Below are 25,556 nucleotides of genomic sequence, written 5' to 3'. Positions count from 1 at the left end.
TGGTTATAGATTCTGTTCATATTTGAGGTGATCATGACAATATTTTATCCATTAAAATTCTTGCATTAAATATACGGACTCCCATTTCGTCCTTCCTATTCTTTTATGGATGATAATGACAACACTGTTTATTGGTGAGCATTCTCGCATACCAGAGCTCTACCATGGTTCTCCGGTTCATCTCGGGTACCATGTCGAACATCTGATGAATCAGAATGATTGGTGATAAGATACGTTATGTTACCTTACAGGTAGATAAGGGCAGAAACTCGCATATCTAATTTGTCTTATCAACGGTAAATACAGGGTAATGTCCCTTGATGAAAGAAGACTTTAGTTTGACATGATCGGGGTCAAGTTGCGTCCACTATAACAGTGGATCTAAAATCGATCAAACCGGTACAAACGCTGATCAATAAACTTAAATTTCTTTCGTTATTAAATTCCAATAACGGTGATTGACCATGTATGGCTTTTTTGTAATTACCGCGTACAAGTGTGAAGGTATATTCACTTTCACTGGTATGACCTTTTTTCATTATCATGATATTGGCAGATATGTTTGTTGATAAAACAAATTGCCGAGTTTTCACTGCACCTATAATACTATATGTTTGAAGGTCATATATGTTTATACAACATAATTTATTATCGTTCTCATGAAAATAACAAGGTCTTTCATCCCTTTCTCTTTACTAACTGGTAGTAAAATACACGTATTTATCTACGGAAATATTTGTGCTTCCACGTTATGCACACCTCAGAGAGGCGTTGCAACAAAGAAGCATTAAAAAGTGATTTTTTTTTAAAGTTTTATAGTTGCTCAATATACTACTTACGATTTGCAGTTGTACAATATACTACTTACGATTTGCAGTTGCACAATATACTACTTACGATTTGCAGTTGTACAATATACTACTTACGATTTGCAGTTGCACAATATACTACTTACGATTTGCAGTTGCACAATATACTACTTACGATTTGCAGTTTTACAATATACTACTTATGATTTGCAGTTGCACAATTTACTACTTACGAGTTATAGTTGCACAATATACTACTTACGAGTTATAATTGCACAATACACTACTTAGGATTTGCAGTTGCACAATACACTACTTAGGATTTGCAGTTGCACAATATACTACTTACGATTTGCAGTTGCACAATATACTACTTACGAGTTATAGTTGCACAATACACTACTTACGAGTTATAGTTGCATAATACACTACCTACGAGTTATAGTTGCACAATACACTACTTACGAGTTATAGTTGCACAATATACTACTTACCCGCCCGCTTAGCTCAGTAGGTATAGCGTCGGTCTACGGATCGCGGGGTCGTGAGTTCGATCATCGGGCTGGGCATATGTTCTCCGTGACTGTTAGATAAACGACATTGTGTCTGAAATCATTAATCCTCCACCTCTGATTCATGCGGGGAAGTTGGCAGTTACTTACGGAGAACAGGTTTGTACTGGTACAGAATCTAGGAACACTGGTTAGGTTAACTGCTCGCCGTTACATGACTGAAATACTGTTGAAAAACGGCGTTAACCCCAAAACAAACAAACAAACAATATACTACTTACGAGTTATAGTTGCACAATATACTACTTACGATTTGCAGTTGCTCAATGTACTACTTACGATTTGCAGTTGCACAATATACTACTTACGACTTGCAGTTGTACAATATACTACTTACGATTTGCAGTTGCACAATTTACTACTTACGATTTGCAGTTGTACAATATACTACTTACGATTTGCAGTTGTACAATATACTACTAACGATTTGCAGTTGTACAATATACTACTTACGATTTGCAGTTGAACAATTTACTACTTACGAGTTATAGTTGCACAATATACTATTTACGATTTGCAGTTGCACAATTTACTACTTACGAGTTATAGTTGCACAATATACTACTTACGAGTTATAGTTGCACAATATACTACTTACAAGATATAGTTGCACAATATACTACTTACCAGTTATAGTTGCACAATATACTACTTACGAGATATACTTACACAATATACTACTTACGATTTGCAGTTGCAGAGTTATAGTTGCACAATATACTCCTAACAAGATATAGTTGCACAATATACTACTTACGACTTATAGTTGCACAATATACTACTTACGAGTTATAGTTGCACAATAACATACTACTTACGAGTTATAGTTGTACCATATACTACTTACGAGTTATAGTTGGACAATATACTACTTACGAGTTATAATTGCACAATATACTACTTACGATTTGCAGTTGCACAATATACTACTTACGAATTATAGTTGCACAATATACTACTTACGAGTTATAGTTACACAATGTACTACTTACGATTTGCAGTTGCACAATATACTACTTACGAGTTATAGTTGTACAATATACTACTTACGATTTGCAGTTGCACAATATACTACTTACGAGTTATAGTTGTACAATATGCTACTTACGATTTGCAGCTGCACAATTTACTACTTACGAGTTATAGTTGCACAATATACTGCTTACGAGTTATAGTTGCACAATATACTACTTACGAGTTATAGTTGCACGATGTACTACTTACGATTTGCGTTTGCAGTTGCACAATATACTACTTACGAGTTATAGTTGTACAATATACTACTTACGATTTGCAGTTGCACAATATACTACTTACGAGTTATAGTTGTACAATATGCTACTTACGAGTTATAGCTGCACAACTTACTACTTACGATTTGCAGTTGCACAATATACTACTTACGATTTATAGTTGTACAATATACTACTTACGATTTATAGTTGTATAATATACTACTTACGAGTTATAGTTGTACAATACACTACTTACGATTTATAGTTGCACAATATACTACATACGAGTTATAGTTGTACAATATACTACTTACGAGTTAAAGTTGTACAATTCACTACTTACGATTTATAGTTGCACAATATACTACTTACGATTTATAGTTGTACAATATACTACTTACGAGTTATAGTTGTACAATATACTACTTACGATTTATAGTTGTATAATATACTACTTTAACGATTTATGATTAAACTGTTTAATTTTTATGGTATCAATTCATTCTGCATGAAATATCTATACCAAAGGTACAATGTCTAAATGTAGTAAACAGTTAGTACATTTGCACCAACATTATCAGCATGCCAATGCACACCGCCACCATCCAGTCCCCCACCCCCTCCCCGTCCCACTCGACACACCAGTAGCAACAACATGGTATAATATTCCTACTACTTAGTTCAAGAGACCGTTTACGTTGACTTGCTAAAACATCGGCATGGTACTGTCGATTTCTTCATAAGTGACGATGTTTATTACATTGAAACTTGAGATGCTGTTCCTTAAAAAAGTTGTAAAAGCACTGAAAACATAAATCTTCGCCCTTTTTACAATTATTCGAAATGGGAATGTATTTATTTTTTAATTTTCCTTTCATGTTCGTGTCCTGTAGTGAAAGGAGTCATTTAGACCACATATGTAGTTGTTGTCTATGGCATAATATTCCATAATAACATGATACATTATTAGAACAGAGAGTACGCGTGATTGAGGCTTTAAAAGAATAAATTTAAATGCAATTTCCTCAGCCTGAGGCAAAATACCACTGAAAACTACTTACGATATATGCAATATGCTACTAAGGATATATAGTTGCACAATATACTTATGATTTACAAGGTAAAGGGCCGTTTACTATGTTGGTAGAACTTGTCGTATTATTATATATCCGTGAACTTTGCGAATCCGCCATTTAGCATGTTTTAATTAAGTTCCATTGTGTTTTTTTTTCAAGATGTTTACTTTATGCTCTATTAATAAACTTTGATAATGTGGCAGTTGACCTCAATACAATCGACACTGTTTATTTTATAATACAGGTAACTAATAATTACTTTGCTATATAGCCTAAAGTTAATTTTATGACGGATTATCTTTGAACACCTCTGGACTTATTGGACTCAACTGCCACATTATCAAAGTTTATTAGTAACACTTGATTTCTTTTTCACTAGCATTATAGGGTATGTTTAACAAGATTAAACGAAATAATTGCAATGATCCATTTTCAACATTCAACAAGTCAAGATTATGTGTCTGTTTATATGACCCTACCAGACTGCATTTGAAAATAACATGAATCTTTAGCTTGTTGTTGCAACACCTCATCCTGTGCGTCCGTCTGTCTCAATTTTGCTGACATTGTAAAAATAATACATTTAGGTAGCAAAACATAGGACATAGAGAAAATTTTGTTGAGTTTAACAACTGAGCTGTTGAAATTCCGCAAGAAGTAATGATAAAACGACAATATATCGGCGTTAGATAACCGCTAAATTCCTAAAATGGACTGGTCCATCATTCAATTTGGGCAATACTATTTATTATTCAAAGGGCTATTTACTGAAAATTTACTGACTGAATAGCGAACAGCGCAGACCATGATCAGCCTGCACGGATATGCAGGCTGATCTTGGTCTGCACTGGTCGCAAAGGCAGAATCACGTACCGCCAGCAGGCTAAAGGATAACATACATTGACATTTAAAGCTTCTATTAATATCGAACTCGTTGAATCAAAATGATATTGTATCCCAAGTGTTGCTGTGTCTGTCGTGGTGCTGTCATAAAGAAAGTCTATAGGCTGGGTAACAGAAAATAACCGGTATGTGATAGTAAACCGTTACTTGTTGTGAACGAAAACAGTAACAATTATTTATTTGTGTAGAAAATTTATTCAGTTGAAGAAGTACTTTCATCTGCACTGGATGTCTATAAGTAAGAACTTTTAACACTTGGCCGCTGGTGCAGCTGGAAGATTGTTGTTGTGCGCAAAATGGATTAAACCTAAAAACAATAAAATAAAATTAAAACCCAACCATTAGACACCTAACATTAAGGTCATGATTGCAAGTATAATTCTGTTACTAGTTTGTGTACGCACGTCAGGAGAACTGCAAATATGAAAAGGAGTTCTGTCCCTTGGCGGAGTATATGTATATTTTGGACATAACTCGTTCTTCATATGTATTATTTACAGCTTGAGTTGCAAAGTTGTCAGTTTCTTGATGCGAACATATTATTACCAAGCCTCAGACGCTGGCTGGTGAACTTGCCATTGCTATGTAACCGATAATAATGTTGCAAAAAGCGTAAGTCAACCAAAAGAAGCGTCCTGCTACTTGTAAATGTAACTAATGACATAAAACTGCAAATTTATACAGATCGGTCAGCTTGTGAGAAATAAGATAGTTATTTGTGAAAGACTGAGTCTTATCTTCAGCAATGTAGCCATACCGGCTAGAGCCGACTGAAAACCGGCGTTGTAGTCACAGGCCACTTCATTTTTCACATAAGCCTCCCTTCTGTCGCCATAGTTATCCCACTGGTCAGGTCCTCCTACCAAACCACCCTTAAGAATGTTTGGGTTCGTTTCGTTACCCTGGGCACACACGTTGCTCGTCGAACATGAACTGAAACATTTATCATAATTATGAGCCGCGCCATGAGAAAACCAACATAGTGCGTTTGCGACCAGCATGGATCCAGACCAGCCTGCGCATTCGCGCAGTCAGGTCAGGATCCATGCTGTTCGCGTTCAAAGCCTATTGCAGAGAAACTAACTGTTAATGCACTATGTTGGTTTTCTCATGGCGCGGCTCATATGTGACTAATTAACGCTTCTACAACAGGTAATTATCTACAGACTGTGTACTAAATGTATTTCTGCAACACACAGAAGAACCGGAAATCACCAAAGATATTACATGTTAATAATTGTAGGCATTCGGACTTTAATGTATAAATACAACGGAAATAGTTTTAACTACATGAAAAAGATAAATGCAGAGGAGTACAGCTTAAAACACGAAAACCAGTACGACCTAAATTGAGCCAGTACGACCTAAATTGAGCCAGTACGATGTCAATTGAGCCAATACGACCTAAATCGAGCCAGTACGATCTCAACTGAGCCGGTGCGATCTCAATTGAACCTCTACGATCCCAATTGAGTCAGTGCGATCTTATTGAGCCTGAACTAGTTTGACCTAAGAAGAATCAGTATGACCTAAATTGAGCCAGTACGACCTAAATTGAGCAAGTACGTCCTAAATTGAACCAGTTCGACCTAAACTGAACCAGTAAGACCTAAGCAGAATCAGTACGACCTAAAATGAACCAGTGTGAGTGCGACATAAACTGAACTAGTAGGACCTAAACGGAACGAGTGCAACCTAAGCAGAACCATTACGACCTAAATTGAGCCAGTACGACCTAAATTGAGCCAGTACGACCTAAATTGAACCAGTACGACCTAAACCGAGCCTGAGCCAGTGTGACCTAAACTGAACCAGTACCACCTAAGCAGAATCAGTAATACCTAAAATGAACCAATGCGACATAAACTGAACTAGTGCGATCTAAACTGAACTAGTAGGACCTAAACGGAACGAGTGCAACCTAAGCAGAACCAGTACGACATAGACTGATTCAGTACGACCTAAAGTTAACCTGTAAGTCTGAACCAATACGATGACAACTGAACCAGTACGACCTAAACAAAACCAGTATGACCTAAAAAGAACCGGTACGACCTAAACTGAACCAATACGATGACAACTGAACCAGAACGACGTAAACAGAACCAGTATGACCTAAAACGAACCGGCACGACCCTAAACTGAACCAGTACGAGCTTATCTAAGCCAATACGACCTAAATTGAGTTAATATCATCTAAAGTGAATCAGTACGATCTAAACAGCAGAAGTACACCACATCTTAACTGAACCAGTATGACCTTAACTGATCTAGTACAACCTAAGCAGGACCATTATGACTTAAACTGAACCAGTATGACCTATACTGAACCATTACGACCAAAGCTGAAACAGTGTGACCTAAATTGAATCACTTGGTTCTAATTATTTACAAAGAAACATGTGCAAATGTATATGTTTTACCCTCATCTGTCCTCTGAGAACACAACTGTCTTCTCTGAATATATTTTGCAAAACATACAGTTCAAACTCACCTTCCTCTATGATGTGGTCGTTTAGGAAAGTTGCTTCCAAATCCAATCTCATAACTCATATTAAGTTTGTTGTCTCCAAGAAGGTAGTTAATTTGGGACATGGCCCATTTATTGTAAGCATCAGATTGGATACCATACCTTGCTGCCATTGTTGCTATGAAGGCGACATTTGCTGGAAAGGAGAATCAAAAGGTGTTAAGTTGTTGAAAGATCCTAAGGCTCTTTTACCGTACATTGGAGAGATCCCAAGGCTCTTATACCGTACATTGGATAGATTCCAAGGCTCTTATACCGTACACCGAGAAGATCCCAAGGCTCTTATATGGTACACTGGATAGATCCCAAGGCTCTTATACCGTACACTGAATAGATCCCAAGGCTCTTATACCATACATTGGATAGATCGCAAGGCTCTTATACCGTACATTGGATAGATCCCAAGGCTCTTATACCATACATTGGATAGACCCCAAGGCTCTTATACCGTACACTGGATAGATCCCAAGGCTCTTATACCATACATTGGATAGATCCCAAGGATCTTATACCGTACACTGGATAGATCATAAGGCTCTTATACCGTACACTGAATAGATCCCAAGGCTCTTATACCATACATTGGATAGATCCCAAGGCTCTTATACCATACATTGGATAGATCCCAAGGCTCTTATACCGTACACTGGATAGATCCCAAGGCTCTTATACCGTACATTGGATAGATCCCAAGGCTCTTATACCGTACATTGGATAGACCCCAAGGCTCTTATACCGTACACTGGATAGATCCCAAGGCTCTTATACCGTACACTGGATAGATCCCAAGGCTCTTATACCGTACATTGGATAGGTCCCAAGGCTCTTATACCGTACACTGGATAAATCATAAGGCTCTTATACCGTACACTGAATAGATTCCAAGCCTCTTATACCATACATTGGATAGATTCCAAGGCTCTTATACCGTACATTGAGAAGTTCCTAGGGCTCTTATACCGTACACTGGATAGATCCCAAGGCTCTTATACCGTACTTTGGAAAGATCCTAAGGCTCTTTTGCCGTACATTGGGAAGATCCCAAGGCTCTTTTACCGTATATTGGGACGATCCTAGGACTCTATACCGTTCATTGGGAAGATCCCAAGGCTTTTGTACCGTGCATTGGGAAGATCCCAAGGCTCTTATACCTACTTTACATGGATGCTCCTTTTAGCATTAAAAAGCATACATAATTACTTCAATGGTCAGTAATGTGAAAAGAACATATGTATCGATGAAATCAAGAAATACCCTGGGGAAAGTGTGTCATTTCTGCAGGGAATAATGTCAACAAAAAGACGACATTTGTTTTTGAAAAAAGTTAAAACCCACAGAATTTTACAAGAAAATATGTTGAGAAAGCTATTGCTGGAAAGAGAACAACCTCTGCTACCTATTTACATGCATTAAACTGTGGGAAAACTTTCTACAAATATGAGAAAATTAAAAGAAAGAAGAAGAATTCCAGGATATAACAAGTAACATAGATATAGTACTTTTCCGTTGCACTGATATAACAAGGACACGATTAGGCTTGACAAACGGTGTTCACCCAACAATTTCTCTCTATAAACTTATTATTTCCCTTGTGTAAAGAGGGTATAGGGTGAGTCTCTATTTCTGGGTTCGTATCTGTAGCGAAAGGAGAAGTTTATCTAAGTTACAAAAATTCTCAACAGAAAAAAAATCCTGCAGCTAGCTTATCGGCCGGCGACTAATAAATTTGGTTTGACAGTCATTCCCGAATTTCATATTGTATTTACAAAAAGATAATAGTCAAATATGTGTTAAAGGCCATCTGCAGCCACACACCATGTCTGAAACAAAGGATCACATGTTGTATGTCCAATTTATGTCTTTGGAAAACATTTGAAAAACTTGTCGGTAAGGTGACGTTTAGCTCCCATAATCACTACACCTATATATAGGTCAACTTTGCTGTTTTAATATTCACAAAATACGTACCGGCATATCTGTTCGGGCCCCACTGGTCCCTCCAGGCTAGACCACATGGAGTAGTTGGTACGTCACCACCAGGTTGAAACGAATTCACAAGACCCTCAATGTCAGTTTTATATTTCCCGTCCTTCGTTATGTCATACAAGAGTAACTGCAGGAGGAAATAATTATATTTAGGGGAAGAAAACAGTTTATAAAATGAAGTCCTAATGTCATATTTCGTACTTTCATATTTGCCTAGTATATGTGGATATGGTTGCAGTCATGTCCATTGACTGGGACTTTTACCTACCTTACTTTGTTGCCAAATGCAAAAAGGTTGCATTCTAAGCCGGTAAATTGGTGTTAGTTTATAGGAATCTTTCACTGGTTGAAGGGGCAGACGGAAATATCTGGCTCAAGAGTAACTGTTTAGGCGGTAACGAGACTTTGCCGAGTAACCCGAGAGCCAGATATTTCAATCCGCACTTTCAACTAGTGATCGATTCTTTTTCTTGTATACCATATTCTTTGATTAAAAGAAGAAGAATTAAAATTAAATAAACTATTTTCTTTTAGGCAATATTTTATCATGGCAGTGTATGAATTTACGCATTCATTAATAAATTTCTGCAGTGAGTCATCCAGCTACGGCAAAAACAAGAGAAAATACTGTCTGGCATGCAAGAAAAGACACATATAAACCCGAGACATGAAGATTCTATTTACTTGAAATATTTGAATCGTACAGAAACTTACGGCTGCACCAGTATTGGCATCATCCCAGTTGAAGCTCCAGGCTGTACCTGTGGGATAAAATTCCTTGGCGTCATTTAAGTAGGACTGGTCATTAGTGGCTTTATACAACCATGCTCCAGCCACGGAAAGTTCATCAGCCTCACCTGTAGACCTATATAAGAAAAGCAGAGAGGTAATCAAAAGTGAAAAATATTTACGAAATGGTTTGTATTGCATTAGTACTAGCTGTGCCTTGAGGTGACATGTGGAAATACTATCATACCATACTATCTTGTGCCCATAACTTAATAAAAGAGGTTCCTCTCACATTTTTTAGCTTTGTCAGTATTATTCTTCCTTGTAGATTTGGAGGTTTGATGGTGGGAGCAGGCACAAGAGTATTCTATATTAAAATACGTGTTTTTTTTATAAATAAATGTATACATGTATAGGAAATGAGTTTTAAAACAAAGAACAGCAACCAACATTACCAATAGAAGTCCTTTGCCTGTGTGATACAGTCCGTGTATTTGCCTCTATTGTTCTTTGCAAAGGTATATAAACTCTTCGATGCTTCGAGTAGTTTGTCAGCAAAACCAGTATCTTGAAATACAGTATATTAAGAGGACGCTTCAGTTTTCAGTTCATCCGCAACGTGTTTATAGTTCATAACATAAAACACAAAAATTAAGAGATCTTATTAAAAAGAAAACAATGTAACAAATTGTATATATGACACTGGCATCTCCTTGCATTAATGTTTTACAAAACGTAATTTTAATGTACAGTTTTGTCTAGATTTACCTCCGCACATGTCCTTGAAGACGAGATATCCGGCCGCCATTGCAGCGGCAGTGTCACCAGCTACGTCACTTCCGTGGCACGAGGTGGTCACTTTGTAAGCAGGACGTCGCATATTCATATTTTCTGGTCGACCCCAGTATCCATGATCAACATGACCATCGCCTACCTGTCACATTTTGTTAACATATATTAAACATTTCAGAAGTATAGTCATAGTAAATTCCTGACAATGTTTCGTGAAGATCCAGCAATGGTTATTGAGAAAAAGTCGTTTTAAGATTTTTCTACTTTAAGCTCTGGGGTCAACTGGAGTCACTGCAAAAAAAGATGACAGAGGACCATCCAAGAGAGCTACAAACCAAGCCTGGTGGAGACCCATCAAGTTGTTCATAAAAAAGGCCAAGCAAATTTGAACACTTTTTAGACAGGACTTATCAAGGATGGTAAAGAGCAAAACTGGTGAAGATCCGGCGAAGTGTTGTTTCTATTTTTAGCTCTGGCAGTCCCAAAAAGTTGCAAAGCGAAGTCAGTTGGGCAAATTTAAGAGAAAAGCATACAAGAATGCAACAGAAAGTTCATGAGAAGTATTTGTTTTAAAAATTTGTTTCAGTCTTAGTTCTGGGCCTGTATTCATCAAGTTTGAAGTCTGAAATTTAGACTTAAATTTTAAAGTGCCAATTCTTCTCTTTTGTTCATTGTCTTATATTTCCACAGATTTTAACGAAACTTTGCATGGATGTGCATTCGGCAAATATACGCATCAACAGTATAGATATGCTATAAACAAAGCTATGGCCAATTGAATTTAACCATTCTTAAGACTAAGTATCAGCATTTAAATATTCATGAATATGGACCCTGTTCCGCTAAGGGGACTAAGAGGAACTTGTTGAACAATTTCAACTAAAATCTATATAAGGATGTTATAAACCAAATGTGGTGAAGATCCGCTATGTGGCTTGTGGGAACTTGATGATTTAAAAGTTTCTTTATTTCTAGCTCTTGCAGCCTCTATATTGGATCAAGCTGAACCAGTTCAATAAATTGTAGAAAGGTCCATGCTATGATGCTATTGACTAAGCTCGGTGCAATTTTGATTAAGAACACGCATCATGCAACTATACTAATAGCTCAACCTAATACTAAAGGGCCAGAAATAACAACACTGAGTCCACGTACGGAGAGACTTTTTAAAACTTCAAAACTCAACTGCTCTGTAAGCCAGCCTTCAAAATAATTTGGCAGAAATATTTCTTAGAAAACTTTCTTCAAAAATATAGTTCTGGTATAGGTGTATAAGGGCAGTAATCTAGTGTTCTTCACATTTCTCATTTCTCTGTAACTGGTGTTTAAACTAATCTAAAACTATATAGACTTCACTGTGGTCATATCCCATAGACGCTACTGTTAGACTTACTTGTACATAAAGCGTTTGTTCACCCGGAATCCAGCACTTGAGGAAGTATTTTAGGGGCGTTCTGATCATATCGCATGCTTTGTCTATCTGTCCGGCAGCCTCATACCCGTCCCGGAACTCTAACATACCGTACAGCAACACCCAGGTAGACCAGGCCATAGGCAGACCAAATTTCACATGGTCCCCGCCTGAAAGAGTGGTCCCGAAAAGTGACAATAACAGCAGCTTTATGCTAGAATAAATATTCTGGTCGCAAACTGATCCTTACTTTGAAGAAACACATAGGATGTGTTTTCAATGAAAGTAGCATGACTCTCTTATAAATTCTTTGAAATAAAGGCGAAGGTAGGCTTTTGATCAAAAACATTTTTTTTGTATTTGATCAAAATCCTACGCTTCGTGAGGGCCCGAATATATCTAACTGAAGGGTGTATATGAGTGGGTATTGCACTGAGGACGCTGACGTTTTGATATATCTATTGTTCATTGGAATTCTGGCTTCACATTTTTCTCAGTCCGTGACAGTACATCTTTAATACTTTTGTGATTGTAGCATAAGGGAAAAAGTCGGATTTTGCATGCTAGAGGAGAAGTTTTTACTTCCTACCTACTCACTAATAACATGAACTTTCTAAATTGCTTTTTTGCAGTAAGTCTAAACATGAAGCATACCATCATACCAGCCTCCGCTAAGATCGTGACCGTCGGCACCGTCGTTGACGGCAGAATCTTCGCGCCATGGGATGGGGTTGTTTGGAGGAAGGCGACCGGAACGCTGAGCATCGTAGAAGAGTATGGAAAGGCGGAGTGCTTCGTTGTAATCATACTTCATTGGAGAACCTAGAAGAAAATACAAGACATACGTGAACGGGAGCAATGTTTGTTAAATATAAGAAATATATGGACGTAAGCGATCTTAAGTTTGTTAAACATGATATGTGGACGTAAGCAGGTTTTATTAAACATAAGAGATATGTGAACGTGAGCAAGTTTTCATGACTATAGGAGGTATGTGAACGTGAGCAAGTTTTGATGACTATAAGAGGGATGTGAACGTAAGCAAGTTTTGATGAATATAAGAGGTATGTGAACGTGAGCAAGTTTTGATGACCATAAGAGGTATGTGAACGTGAGCAAGTTTTGATGAATATAAGAGGTATGTGAACGTGAGCAAGTTTTGACGACCATAAGAGGTATGTGAACGTGAGCAAGTTTTGATGAATATAAGAGGTATGTGAACGTGAGCAAGTTTTGATGAAAGTAGTATAAGAAAGGATGGTGCGAGGACATATCTGACCCCACTTGACATATAACCCTTGGTCAGGACTGACCAATGCCAGACAATTAAAAAAAGAAAAAAGATTTTAACAAATTATTTGTTAAAACCTATAGTAAAAATTTTATTAAAAAATAATTTAAAACCCCCAAAAACGGAAGATCCCAAGGCTCTTATACCGTACATTGGAAAGATCCCAAAGCACTTATACAGTAGAATATTATAGAATCTTATACTGAAGATCTTATACCGTACATTGGGAAGATCCTAAAGCTCTTAAATTATACCGTACATTTGGAAGATCCCAGGCTCTTATACCTACTTTAGATGAATGTATTTTCGCTAATATTCGCGAACAGCGCGCGACTCGCGTTTTTTATGGAAATTATCTCCGGCAAAGATGCTCCTTTTAGCATTAAAAAGCATGTATAATTACTAAAATGGTCAGAAAAGAAAAATATGTATAGATAAAATCAAGAAATACCCTAGGGAAAGTGTGTCATTTGTACAGGGAATCATCATCATGTCTACAAACAGACGATTTTTTTAAAAAAAAAGGTTAAAACCCTCAGAATTTTACAAGAAAAATATGTTGTGAAAGCTATTGCCGGAAAGAGAACAGCCACTGCTACCTATATACATGCGTTAAACTGTGGGAAAACTGTCTACAAATATGAGAAAATTAAATGAAAACGAAAATAATTCCAGGACTGCAAGATGCATGACTGCGTTATCTTATATAGCAGGTAACATAGATAGATTACTTTTCCGTTGCACTGATATAACATGGACACGATTAGGCTTGACAAACAGTGTTCATTCAACAGCTTCACCCTATAAACAGGTTGTTTCCCTTGTATAAAGAGGGTAATTTCATGGTTCGTATGCGTCTTATTGTGTAGCAAAAGGGGCAGTTTATCCAATGTAGCTAGCTTATAGGCCGGTGTAATGAAGTATTTCGACCCATATAGAATAATGACCCCCCGGTCATTATTCTATAGAAAAAGTGACCCCCCGGTCATAGTATTATGACCTCCAGATCATAGTACTATGACTCCCCCACGTGAAGTAAACTGAACCTCACGAAGAATATTGACTCCCATAAAAAAACGACCCCCGGTCATTTGGTCAAATTTAGTGATAACTCCTGTATCTAAGGCCTAATTGCTGCATTTTATGCCTCCACTCGGGGGAGGGGGGGGGGGGGCATATAGATTTACCCTTGTCCGTCCGTCCGTCCGTCCGTCCTTCCGTTTGACCATTAGCCCCAGATACCATCACTTGACACAGAAATCAGAGCATTCCGCAACGGGAAAAGGGATTCTATTTCTAGACGCTGTATCTTGGTGTATACATTTTTTTTCAGGAAAATAACAATTCACAATACGTTCACAAAACACACCAGTGTCAATAATTCCTGCAAACTTCGGTATGAAGTAATTCTTCAGAAAAAAACTGCACAAGAAACTGCTAGCATAGAACTTAGTATTAATAGAAGTTGCAATACTTAGCAGTGGCAGTAAAGTACGGTAGCGGCAATAATAGAAAGTAGTAGTAGTAGTAGTAGTAGTAGTAGTAGTGGCAGTGGTAGTGGCAGTGGCAGTAGCAGCAGCAGCAGCAGCAGCAGCAGAGGAATAAGTGACAGCAACAACAGCAGCAGGAGAAGAAGAGGTAGATGTACAAGACGTATTAGTGGAAGCAGGTATAGTAGTATCAGTAGTAGCAGTTGTAGTAGTAGTAGTAGAAGTAGTAGTAGAAGGAGAAGAAGTACATGTAGTAATAGCAATAGAAGTAGCAGCACCAGTAGCAGTAGTACAATCAAAATGTTAACTATTGGCAATGGAGGGTATTAGAGTTGTAGATCTAGTAAAATTGTCCGTTAGGTTTGGTGGGGATCACTTTTTAATAGATATTATCGTCGAAAGTCTTTTTAGGAGCCGGTGTTTTACACGGAAAGAGTAACTTTTTTAAATAGAATAATGTCCGGGAATCGATATTGTATGAGAGTTCGAATGTAGTAATTTCGGCAGTGAGTATTTTACATGGAAGGAGTCACTTTTTCTATAGAATAATAACCGGGGTCGTTATTCTATGAGATTCGAAGGGAGTCATCTTTAGGGAGTCAGTATTTTACTTGGAGGGGTCAGTTTTTCTATAGAATAATGACCGGGGGTCGTTATTCTATAGAGTTTTCAAAGGGAGTCAGTTTTTTATAAGGGGAGTCAATATTTTACAGGAAAGGAGTCACATTTTCTATAGAATAATGACCGGGGGTCGTTATTCTATGGGGGTCGAAATACTTCATTACACCGGCGACTAATAACCTTGTTTTGACAGTCATTCCCGAATTCCATATTGTATTTACAAATAGATAATAGTAAAATATGTGTTAAAGGCCATCTGCAGTCACACACCATTTCTGAAACAAGGGATCACATGTTGTATGTCCAATTTATGTCTTTGGAAAACATTTGAAAAACTTGTCGGTAAGGTGACGTTTGGCTTCCATAATCACTGCACCTATATATATAGGTTAACTTAGTTCGTTTTAATATTCATATAAAAAGTACCGGCATATCTGTTCGGGCCCCACTGGTCCCTCCAGGCTAGACCACATGGAGTAGTTGGTACGTCGCCACCAGGTTGAAACGCATTCACAAGACTCTCAATGTCAGTTTTATATTTCCCGTCCTTCGTTATGTCATACAAGAGTAACTGCAGGAGAAAATAATTATATTTAGGGGAAGAAAAAAGTATTATAAAATAAAGTCCTAATGTCCCTAATATTTCGTACTTTCATATTTGCCTAGTATATGTGGATATGGTTTTAGCCATGCCCATTGACTGGGACTTTTGCCTACCTTACTTTGTTGCCAAATGCAAAAAGGTTGCATTCTAAGCCATTAAATGGGTGTTAGTTTATAGGAATATTTCACTGGTTGAAGGGGCAGACGGAAATATCTGGCTCAAGAGTAACTGTTTAGGCGGTAACGAGGCTTTGCCGAGTAACCCGAGAGCCAGATATTTCAATCCGCACTTTCAACTAGTGATCGATTCTTTTTCTTGTATACCATATTCTTTGATTAATGGAAGAAGAATTAAAATTAAATAAACTATTTTATTTTAGGCAATATTTTATCATGGCAGTGTATGAATAAATTTCTGCAGTGAGTCATCCTGCTACGGCAAAAACAAGAGAAAATCCTGTCTGGCATGCAAGAAAAGACACATATAAACCCGAGACATGAAGATTCTATTTACTTGAAATATTTGAATTATACAGAAACTTACGGCTGCACCAGTATTGGCATCATCCCAGTTGAAGCTCCAGGCTGTACCTATGGGGTAAAATTCCTTGGCGTCATTTAAGTAGGACTGGTCATTAGTGGCTTTATACAACCATGCTCCAGCCACGGAAAGTTCATCAGCCTCACCTGTAGACCTATATAAGAAAAGCAGAGAGGTAATCAAAAGTTAAACATATTATACAAAATGATTTGTATTGCATTAGTACTGTCAGAAAGTGGCTAGAATCCATTTAAGATATATTCAAAACAGTAGTTGTGCCTTGAGGTGACATGTGGAAATACTGTCATACCATACTATCTTGTGCCCATAACTTAATAAAAGAGGTTTCCTGTCACATTGTTTAGCTTTGTCAGTATTATTCTTCCTTGTAGATTTGGAGGTTCTGATGGTGGGAGCGGACACAAGAGTATTCTTTATTAAAATACGTATGTTTTTTTTTATAAATAAATGTATACATGTATAGGAAATGAGTTTTAAAACTGTTACAAAGAACAGCAACCAACATTACCAATAGAAGTCCTTTGCCTGTGTGATACAGTCCGTGTATTTGCCTCGATTGTTCTTTGCAAAGGTATATAAACTCTTCGATGCGTCGAGTAGTTTGTCAGCAAAACCAGTATCTTGAAATACAGTATATTAAGAAGAAGCTTCAGTTTTCAGTTCATCCGCAACGTGTTTATAGTTCATAACATAAAACACAAAAATTAAGAGATCTAATTAAAAAGAAAACAATGTAACAAATTGTATATATGACACTGGCATCTCCTTGCATTAATGTTTTACAAAACGTAATTTTAATGTACAGTTTTGTCTAGTCTGATTACTCTGCTATGGATTTACCTCCGCACATGTCCTTGAAGACGAGATATCCGGCCGCCATTGCAGCGGCAGTGTCACCAGCTACGTCACTTCCGTGGCACGAGGTGGTCACTTTGTACGCAGGACGTCCCATATTCATATTTTCTGGTCGACCCCAGTATCCATGATCAACATGACCATCGCCTACCTGTCACATTTTGTTAACATATATTAAACATTTCAGAAGTATAGTCATAGTAAATTCCTGACAATGTTTCGTGAAGATCCAGCACTGGTTATTGAGAAAAAGTCGTTTTAAGATTTTTCTACTTTAAGCTCTGGTGGCCTGTAAAAGGGGTCAACTGGAGTCACTGCAAAGAAAGATGACTGAGGACCATCCAAGAGAGCTACAAACCAAGTCTGGTGGAGACACATCAAGTTGTTCACAAAAAAGGCCAAGCAAATTTGAACACTTTTTTAGACATGACTTATCAAGGATGGTAAAGAGCAAAACAGGCGAAGATCCGGCGAAGTTTTAACATTTAAATGTTGTTTCTATTTTTAGCTCCGGCAATCCCAAAAAGTTGCAAAGCGGAGTCAGTTGGGCAAATTTAAGAGAAAAGCATGCAAGAATGCAACAGAAAATTCATGAGAAGTATTCGTTTTAAAAATTTGTTTCAGTCTTAGTTCTGGGCCTGTATTCATCAAGTTTGAAGTCTGAAATTTAGACTTGAATTTTAAAGTGCCAATTCTTCTTTTTTGTTCATAGTCTTATATTTCCACAGATTTTAACGAAACTTTGCATGGATGTGCATCCGGCAAATATACGCATCAACAGTATAGATATGCTATAAACAAAGCTATGGCTAATTGAATTTAACCATTCTTAAGACTAAGTATCAGACTTTAAATATTCATGAATATGGACCCTGTTCCGTTAAGGGGACCAAGAGTTATACAAGAGTTGAACAAATTCAACTAAAATCTATACAAGGATGTTATAAACCAAATGCGGTGAAGATCCGCTATGTGGCTTGTGGGAACATGATGATTTAAAAGTTTCTTTATTTCTAGCTCTTGCAGCCTCTATATTGGAACAAGCTGAACCAGTTCAATAAATTGTAGAAAGGTCCATGCTATGATCCTATTGACTAAGCTCGGTGCAATTTTGATTAAGAACACGCATCATGCAACTATACTCATAGCTCAACCAAATACTAAAGGGCCAGAAATAACAACACTGAGTCCACGTACGGAGAGACTTTTGAAAACTTCAAAACTCTACTGCTCTGTAAGCCAGCCTTCAAAATAATTTGGCAGCAATATTTCTTAGAAAACTTTCTTCCAAAATATAGTTCTGGTATAAGTGTATAAGGGCAGTAATCTAGTGTTCTTCACATTTCTCATTTCTCTGTAACTGGTGTTTAAACTAATCTAAAAATATATATACTTCACTATGGTCATATCCCATAGACGCTACTGTTAGACTTACTTGTACATAAAGCGTTTGTTGACCCGGAATCCAGCACTTGAGGAAATATTCCAGAGGCGTTCTGATCATATCGCATGCTTTGTCTATCTGTCCGGCAGCCTCATACCCGTCCCGGAACTCTAACATACCGTACAGCAACACCCAGGTAGACCAGGCCATAGGCAGACCAAATTTCACATGGTCCCCGCCTGAAAGAGTGGCCGCAAATACTTTACAAAACTTGCTTAGAAAAGGCCAAGATTGTTGATGGATAGGAAATAGTTGCTTAAAAAGAAACAGGTTTTGAAAGAAAACTGTTATATGATTGTAGGGATAACGCATGTTTTTTCGTGTTATAACATCTGCAGAATCCTGAGGGATTGGTTAGTGTCCGAGTTCGGTAGGGCGAGGGTACCAACGATTTCCGGGGGATTCTGAAGCTGTTATAATGCGCTAACACTATTCTAGCATAAAACGCTTATAAACCATGTAAATGAATATGTTGTCCCTCAACGTCATTAAATTTCCATGAAATGAGCGGTAATATCTACGTTGGTTTTTCACGTTGACGTCATTTCATTTTGAAATTATCCGTTTTGGGGCCGTATTACGTTTACACTTTGCCACGGAACGCGCATATATATATAAAAAAGTGTTTTAACAGCACATGATCGCGAGAATCTCTCTGTTAATACACGTTTTCTCTCCTGTTAAAACACCCCCGAAAAGTGACAATAACTGCAGCTTTATGCTAGAATAAATATTCTGGTCGCAAACTGATCCCTTCTTTGAAGAAACACATAGGATGTGTTTTCAATGAAAGTAGCATGACTCTCTTATAAAGTCTTTGAAATAAATGCCCCACATTTATTTTGTTTCTGATCAAAAGCCTACGCTTCGAGAGGGCCCGAATGTACCTAACTGAAGGGTGTATATGAGTGGGTATTGCACTGAGGACGCCGACGTTTAGATATATCTATTGTTCATTGGAATTTCGTTATAAGGAACAGAATGGACATTTATAACAGCAAAAGTTTTGGCTAGAGGGATACCACATTAACGAAGAGTTCATGCCAGTTACCTTTTTAATACAGAACACACTCGTCTCTATAGTAGTGTACTAATCGGATTACGATTTCACAAAACACGTTTCATGTAACATTAGTCTAGTTGATATCGCTAAATGCTAATTTAGTTTGTTTTATATATTATTAACTATGGCGGACTTAATTCAAGGTTTTGTGAGAAAATGTGAAAACATGTGTAAGCAACGTGGTAACTCGCTCGGTAAAGCTTCGGAACAGTTTTCAGAGACCCTGAATTGGAAGCCCGGTCTGGCTTCACATTTTTCTCAATCCGTGACAGTGCATCTTTAATACTTTTGTGATTGTAGCGTAAGAGAAAAAATCGGATTTTGCATGCTAGAGGAGAAGGTTTTATAACATGCACTTTCTAAATTGCTTTTTTTTTGCAGTAAGTCTAAACATGAAGCATACCATCATACCAGCCTCCGCTAAGATCGTGACCGTCGGCACCGTCGTTGACGGCCGAATCTTCGCGCCATGGGATGGGGTTGTTTGGAGGAAGGTGACCGGAACGCTGAGCATCGTAGAAGAGTATGGAAAGGCGGAGTGCTTCGTTGTAATCATACTTCATTGGAGAACCTAGAAGAAAATACAAGACATACGTGAACGGGAGCAATGTTTGTTAAATATAAGAAATATATGGACGTAAGCGATCTTAAGTTTGTTAAACATGATATGTGGACATGAGCAGGTTTTATTAAATATAAAAGATATGTGAACGTGATCAAGTTTTGATGAATATAAGAGGTATGTGAACGTAAGCAAGTTTTGATGAATATAAGAGGTATGTGAACGTAAGCAAGTTTTGATGAATATAAGAGATATGTCAACGTAAGCAAGTTTTGATGAATATAAGAGATATGTCAACGTAAGCAAGTTTTGATGAATATAAGAGATATGTGAACGTGATCAAGTTTTGATGAATATAAGAGATATGTGAACGTAAGCAAGTTTTGATGAATATAAGAGATATGTCAACGTAAGCAAGTTTTGATGAATATAAGAGATATGTGAACGTAAGCAAGTTTTGATGAATATAAGAGGTATGTGAACGTAAGCAAGTTTTGATGAATATACGTGATACGTGAACTTCAGTAAATATTGTTAAATATTAAAAATACGTGAACAGGAGCAAAGTTTGTTAGATATAAGATATTTGGGAACGAAAGCAAGTTATTTATAAGAGATACGTGGACAGGAACATCTTTAAATGTATATAAGAAAAACTTGAGCTAGAGCAAGTTTTGTTAAAGAACGGAAGCAAGTTTTGATAGATATCAGCGATACGTGAATGTAAACAATTTTTCATAAATGGGTAATTTAAGTTAATCCTGAAAATCATTATTTTATCAAGCCTAAACCGTGTTTAAATAAAAAAAAATCATTTACGCATTTTCAATAGCTTTTGTGTTTGTTAACGACAGCTCATTATTTTCTGTGCCGTAATACCCGACTCTACTAAACTCGGATAAGTTCGCGATCTAGTGATTGTTTACTAATTTTACGGCAAACTATTCATTACCGGTTGTGTTCGTTAAATCATAAATTTTGAAGCAACGAACCTGCTCCAGAGGGTGTAGTAGGCGGTGTCTTTCTCCAGTAGGATGTACTTCTTATACTAGGAACCCCAGTGCTAGTAACCCTGGTAGTGGGTCCGCTTGAACTTCCGGTAGTTGTACCCGCACTGCTAGTACCAACGTTGGAGCTGGTCCCACTGCCAGTGTGTTTTCCTTAACAAAAACATAAGAATCCCATCGTTTATGACATATATCTACTTTTAAAGTAGTAATACAATAGAACCGGAATGAAATGAGGAATAGATAACAGTTATGTCAATCAAACAAAACTGGAATATTTGCATATTTTCTTTCACGTATTGTCTGACAGAAAACTGCTTCCTACAATGCCGAAAATGCCTACCTGTGTCACTGGTACCAGATCAGAAAGAAAATGCCTCCGTACGTGTTATACCCTACCCCTAGGTATTCTATAAGAACCATGGTCGTGAACGGGAAAATATACTAACCCGTTTCAATCGCGCATTTCATACCTAAAACAGGCAGTGCGGTAAATGTGTACTATGGATATCAAACAAGTGGTAATTTATCTTCCATTGTGTACCGGTCACATTTTTTCAATACATTTTATCTTAGAAAAACAACGCGTAGTTTATAGTAATTTCAACATTACACAAAAAACTTGCTTGAACTTCCCTGGTGAAGTTCCGTTCTAGATTACAAAACCATTCTGATTGGCTGTTGTGAAAATGTATGTCAATCGTCATTTTACTACACGTGTTCGCTAAAATGTGAAAATGCAGCAAAATGTGCAAAATGAATAAAATATACAGAACAGATGCAGACCAATGTACGATTTCAAATTAAAGATCATATACAAGATGAATTTCATTCATCATTTCGTGTTTTAGTGTAAAATTGTGATTTTTTAAAAATCTGTTTTTGTTTGTTTACGTTTCGCCAAACATGTGCGTACTGCCGTGACCTCTAGACCGAATGTTCATTAGGGAAGTTCAAGCAAGTTTTTTCTGTAACGTTGATGAAAGCATAAAATATGTTGATAATCTCAGCAATATGGAATATTGAGACAATGTGACTGGTGCACGATGGAAGATAAATTATCGCTTGTTCAATATACTAGGTACCCATTCACCGAACTGCGCGTTTAAGTTGAGAAATGTACGATTGAAACGGGTTAGTGCACTTTCCCGTTCATGACCATGGTTCTTATAGAATACCTAGGGGTAGGGTATAACACGTACGGAGGCATTTTCTTTCTGATCTGGTGCCAGTGACCTGTGTAGAAGAAAGTTTCAACAAAGGGTTACTGTCTAAGGAAATATAGCAAACAACTAAATTGCAACATACCATAATTTGTTGTTAATAATAAATTTGTAATTATAGGATGAACTTTAAAGTATAGCATAACATGTAGAGTAAACCCCTGCCTACTTACCCACAATCCTCGCCTACTTACCCACAATCCCTGCCTACTTACCCACAATCCTCGCCTACTTACCCACAATCCCTGCCTACTTACCCACAATCCCTGCCTACTTACCCACAATCCTCGCCTACTTACCCACAATCCCTGCCTACTTACCCACAATCCCCGCCTACTTACCCACGATAGAATACCTTCCGTGTGGATAAGCATCACCATTTCGTCGAGCAACAACAACACACGCGAGTGTAGTACCAGCTGCAAGGTTCGCATGCTCGGGTAATGCACGTAAAATGAATTCTCTACCCCCATTTAGTCGCCTCTCAATAGAAAATTTATAGACCTGTAGAAAACAGCATCTACCTTGATTGATTCAAACATAACATCAGAGAACATTTTTCTAGGAAGCGTAAAGCTTCGTGATTTGAGCCGCTGCTGAGAAAACCAACATAGTGTATTTGCGACCAGCATGGACCAGACCAGCCTGCGCATGGCGCAGTCTGGTCATGATCCATGCTGTTCGCTAACAGTTTCTCTAATTGTAATAGATTTTAAAAGCGAACAACATGGATCCCGATCAGACTGCGCACACGCACTATGTTGGTTTTCACATGGCGCGGCTCATTTGTACATGTTTATACTTCACTGGAACCAAAGATTAAAGGCGAACTATTATAGATGATGTTTCGTCGCATGTTGTCCACGAATAATTCGTGAACACTTTAGAGGCCAGAATTTTGGCTGAATCCATCTTAAATTCTGATCTGAATGAAACCTAGTTATATTTGTTTTAAAATTTCATAAAGTACAAGCGAAGTTTGAAACTGGGTACTCTGTAGAAAGTCTAGTTCATAGATCAACATTGTTAACACTCTAGAAGCCATTATAATTTCTATCCGATCCGCATGAAATTATAATAGAAAAACCTTATTAATACACTATAAGCCATGTTTTCTAAATTATTTTTATTAAATATGGTCAGCATGTTTGTATATATGAAATCTTGGAATATGTGAAACGATTTCAGTTGGAGCCAAAAGTGGATCACTATGTTAAGTTATATGAGATAAACTGTTTAAATTCCAGAGGTCATACTGTACGCTTGATTTTTTATGACACCTGGTCAGAATATTTGTTTTGTTAAAATCTAGGCCAAGTCAGAATCTGGACCATATATGGGATTTAAAACTAGGCAGCTAACACGGATGTGCAGGCTGATCTTGGTCTACACTGGTCGCAAAGGCAGAATCACTTGCCGTCAGCAGGCTAAAGGATTAAAAAGTTTTACTCAAATTTAATTTTGAACAGGTTCTACAGCTTGGAATTACGTCATATAACAATAGTTTGTCGAATTTTTCATCATATTCCCTGCTCAACTAAACCAAGTCACGGATTCTTGAAAATGTTTTTTTTTAATTGTATTACATTTTTGTATGGTCAAGAGTTAACAGTCCTCTGTCACTGCACACAAGGAAATAGAAGCATCGCACGGCACCTCAATCAGCACGTTAGCTGAAACAATAATTGAGTCGCGCAATGAGAAAACCAACATATATATAATGGCTTTGCGACCAGCATAGATCCAGACCAGCCTGCGCAGTCTGGTCAGGATCCATGATGTTCGCTTTCAAAGACTATTGCAAATAGAGAAACAGTTAGCTGATCAGACTGCGCGGATGCAAAGCCACCATGTTGGTTTTCTCATGGCGCGGCTCAATTATATACATGTACTCCAGAATATTTGTTTGGTAGTAAACCTTGGACTTACTGTCAGATTTCTCTTTACATTTAACTAACAGTAACCTCTTTCAAAAATGATTACAAACTATCAATACATTTCTAATTCTTATCTCTAAGCCATTTACTGACACCAAATAAATTCCATTATGTACCTCAAGTTGGTCGACAGGTTTGTCAAAAATTAGATGAACCTTCCAGTTGTGCAATTCGCCTGTCACGATGAATTCGCCCTTGAAACCGCCATTCCAATTAGCAGTGATAGGCAGTTGGTTCATGCCGAGGCAGCCACCCACTGATACAAGTAGTAGTAAACCCCACATGGTCATGTACCTTTAAAATAAGATACAAATCGAATACCAGTCTATCAGAATGATTTTTTTAGGTTAAATTCTTAGGAATACGTAGGTGCTCCTTGGAAAAGGAAAACCAATCATTTGAAGGTCCAGTAATTGCTGGATACAGCTAGTGCTGGGAACGAAATGTATACATGTATTTCATAAGACCTGATTGTCCACCTTTTTTAGGATTCGTTTACACATTTTTTTCTTTTGTATGAACATACATCATCATACTTGTAAGATGAACGAAAATCATTTTAAAACATAGGCATTAATAGTAAAGAATGCTCAACTTTGTATGAAAATACAATTAACGAAAAGAATTAAAGAAATACCTGCACGAAAGTTCACACGTACTGTGTTGGAGAAAGGAAGTTTCCTCTTCGAAGGTCAAGATAAGACTATCAAGTTTTATTTAGACGATAGAAACTTCAAATTTTGGTAAGACACACGTAATATAAAAGATATCTAACTAACTTTCGATTGTAGTATTAGAAACACAAGTCCCTGTATAAAAATAATAATTTTTCTTAATCATGGTTTCGGTCTTTTC

The 25,556-nt window shown here is 37.3% G+C and overlaps 1 protein-coding gene across 1 annotated transcript; it reads right to left on the bottom strand.

Annotated features, from left to right (window-relative positions):
* Positions 1-4,681: 4,681 nt before the first annotated feature.
* LOC123526589 (uncharacterized) lies at positions 4,682-25,414 on the bottom strand. The gene is made up of 19 exons (XM_053522546.1): positions 25,339-25,414; positions 24,818-24,995; positions 23,106-23,268; positions 21,527-21,694; positions 20,376-20,543; positions 18,901-19,088; positions 17,451-17,616; positions 17,119-17,230; positions 16,593-16,743; positions 15,872-16,016; positions 12,698-12,865; positions 12,026-12,213; positions 10,609-10,774; positions 10,296-10,407; positions 9,826-9,976; positions 9,094-9,238; positions 7,090-7,261; positions 5,353-5,528; positions 4,682-4,902 (listed from the first exon to the last, which is right to left on the bottom strand). Exons 2-19 carry the CDS (start codon positions 24,989-24,991, stop codon positions 4,844-4,846), a joined length of 2,772 nt encoding a protein of 923 aa, XP_053378521.1. The 5' UTR covers positions 24,992-24,995; positions 25,339-25,414; the 3' UTR covers positions 4,682-4,843.
* Positions 25,415-25,556: the final 142 nt, after the last annotated feature.

The sequence above is a fragment of the Mercenaria mercenaria genome, chromosome 14, assembly GCF_021730395.1.
Source record: "Mercenaria mercenaria strain notata chromosome 14, MADL_Memer_1, whole genome shotgun sequence".
In the NCBI taxonomy this organism is placed as follows: Eukaryota; Metazoa; Mollusca; class Bivalvia; order Venerida; family Veneridae; genus Mercenaria; species Mercenaria mercenaria.
Note: the sequence above shows the minus strand (reverse complement) of the source record. Positions and strands in the feature narration are given on the sequence as shown.

What these genes read in the sequence shown, in the direction of transcription:
- LOC123526589 (XM_053522546.1), bottom strand. Translation starts at nt 24,991, where the DNA reads ATGACCATGTGGGGTTTACTACTACTTGTATCAGTGGGTGGCTGCCTC. An exon ending in CAGGCAAAGGACTTCTATTG is followed by an intron (nt 16,744 to 17,118) that starts GTAATGTTGGTT and finishes TTTCTTATATAG; the next exon opens with GTCTACAGGTGAGGCTGATG. An exon ending in TAGCGGAGGCTGGTATGATG is followed by an intron (nt 12,214 to 12,697) that starts GTATGCTTCATG and finishes CCACTCTTTCAG; the next exon opens with GCGGGGACCATGTGAAATTT.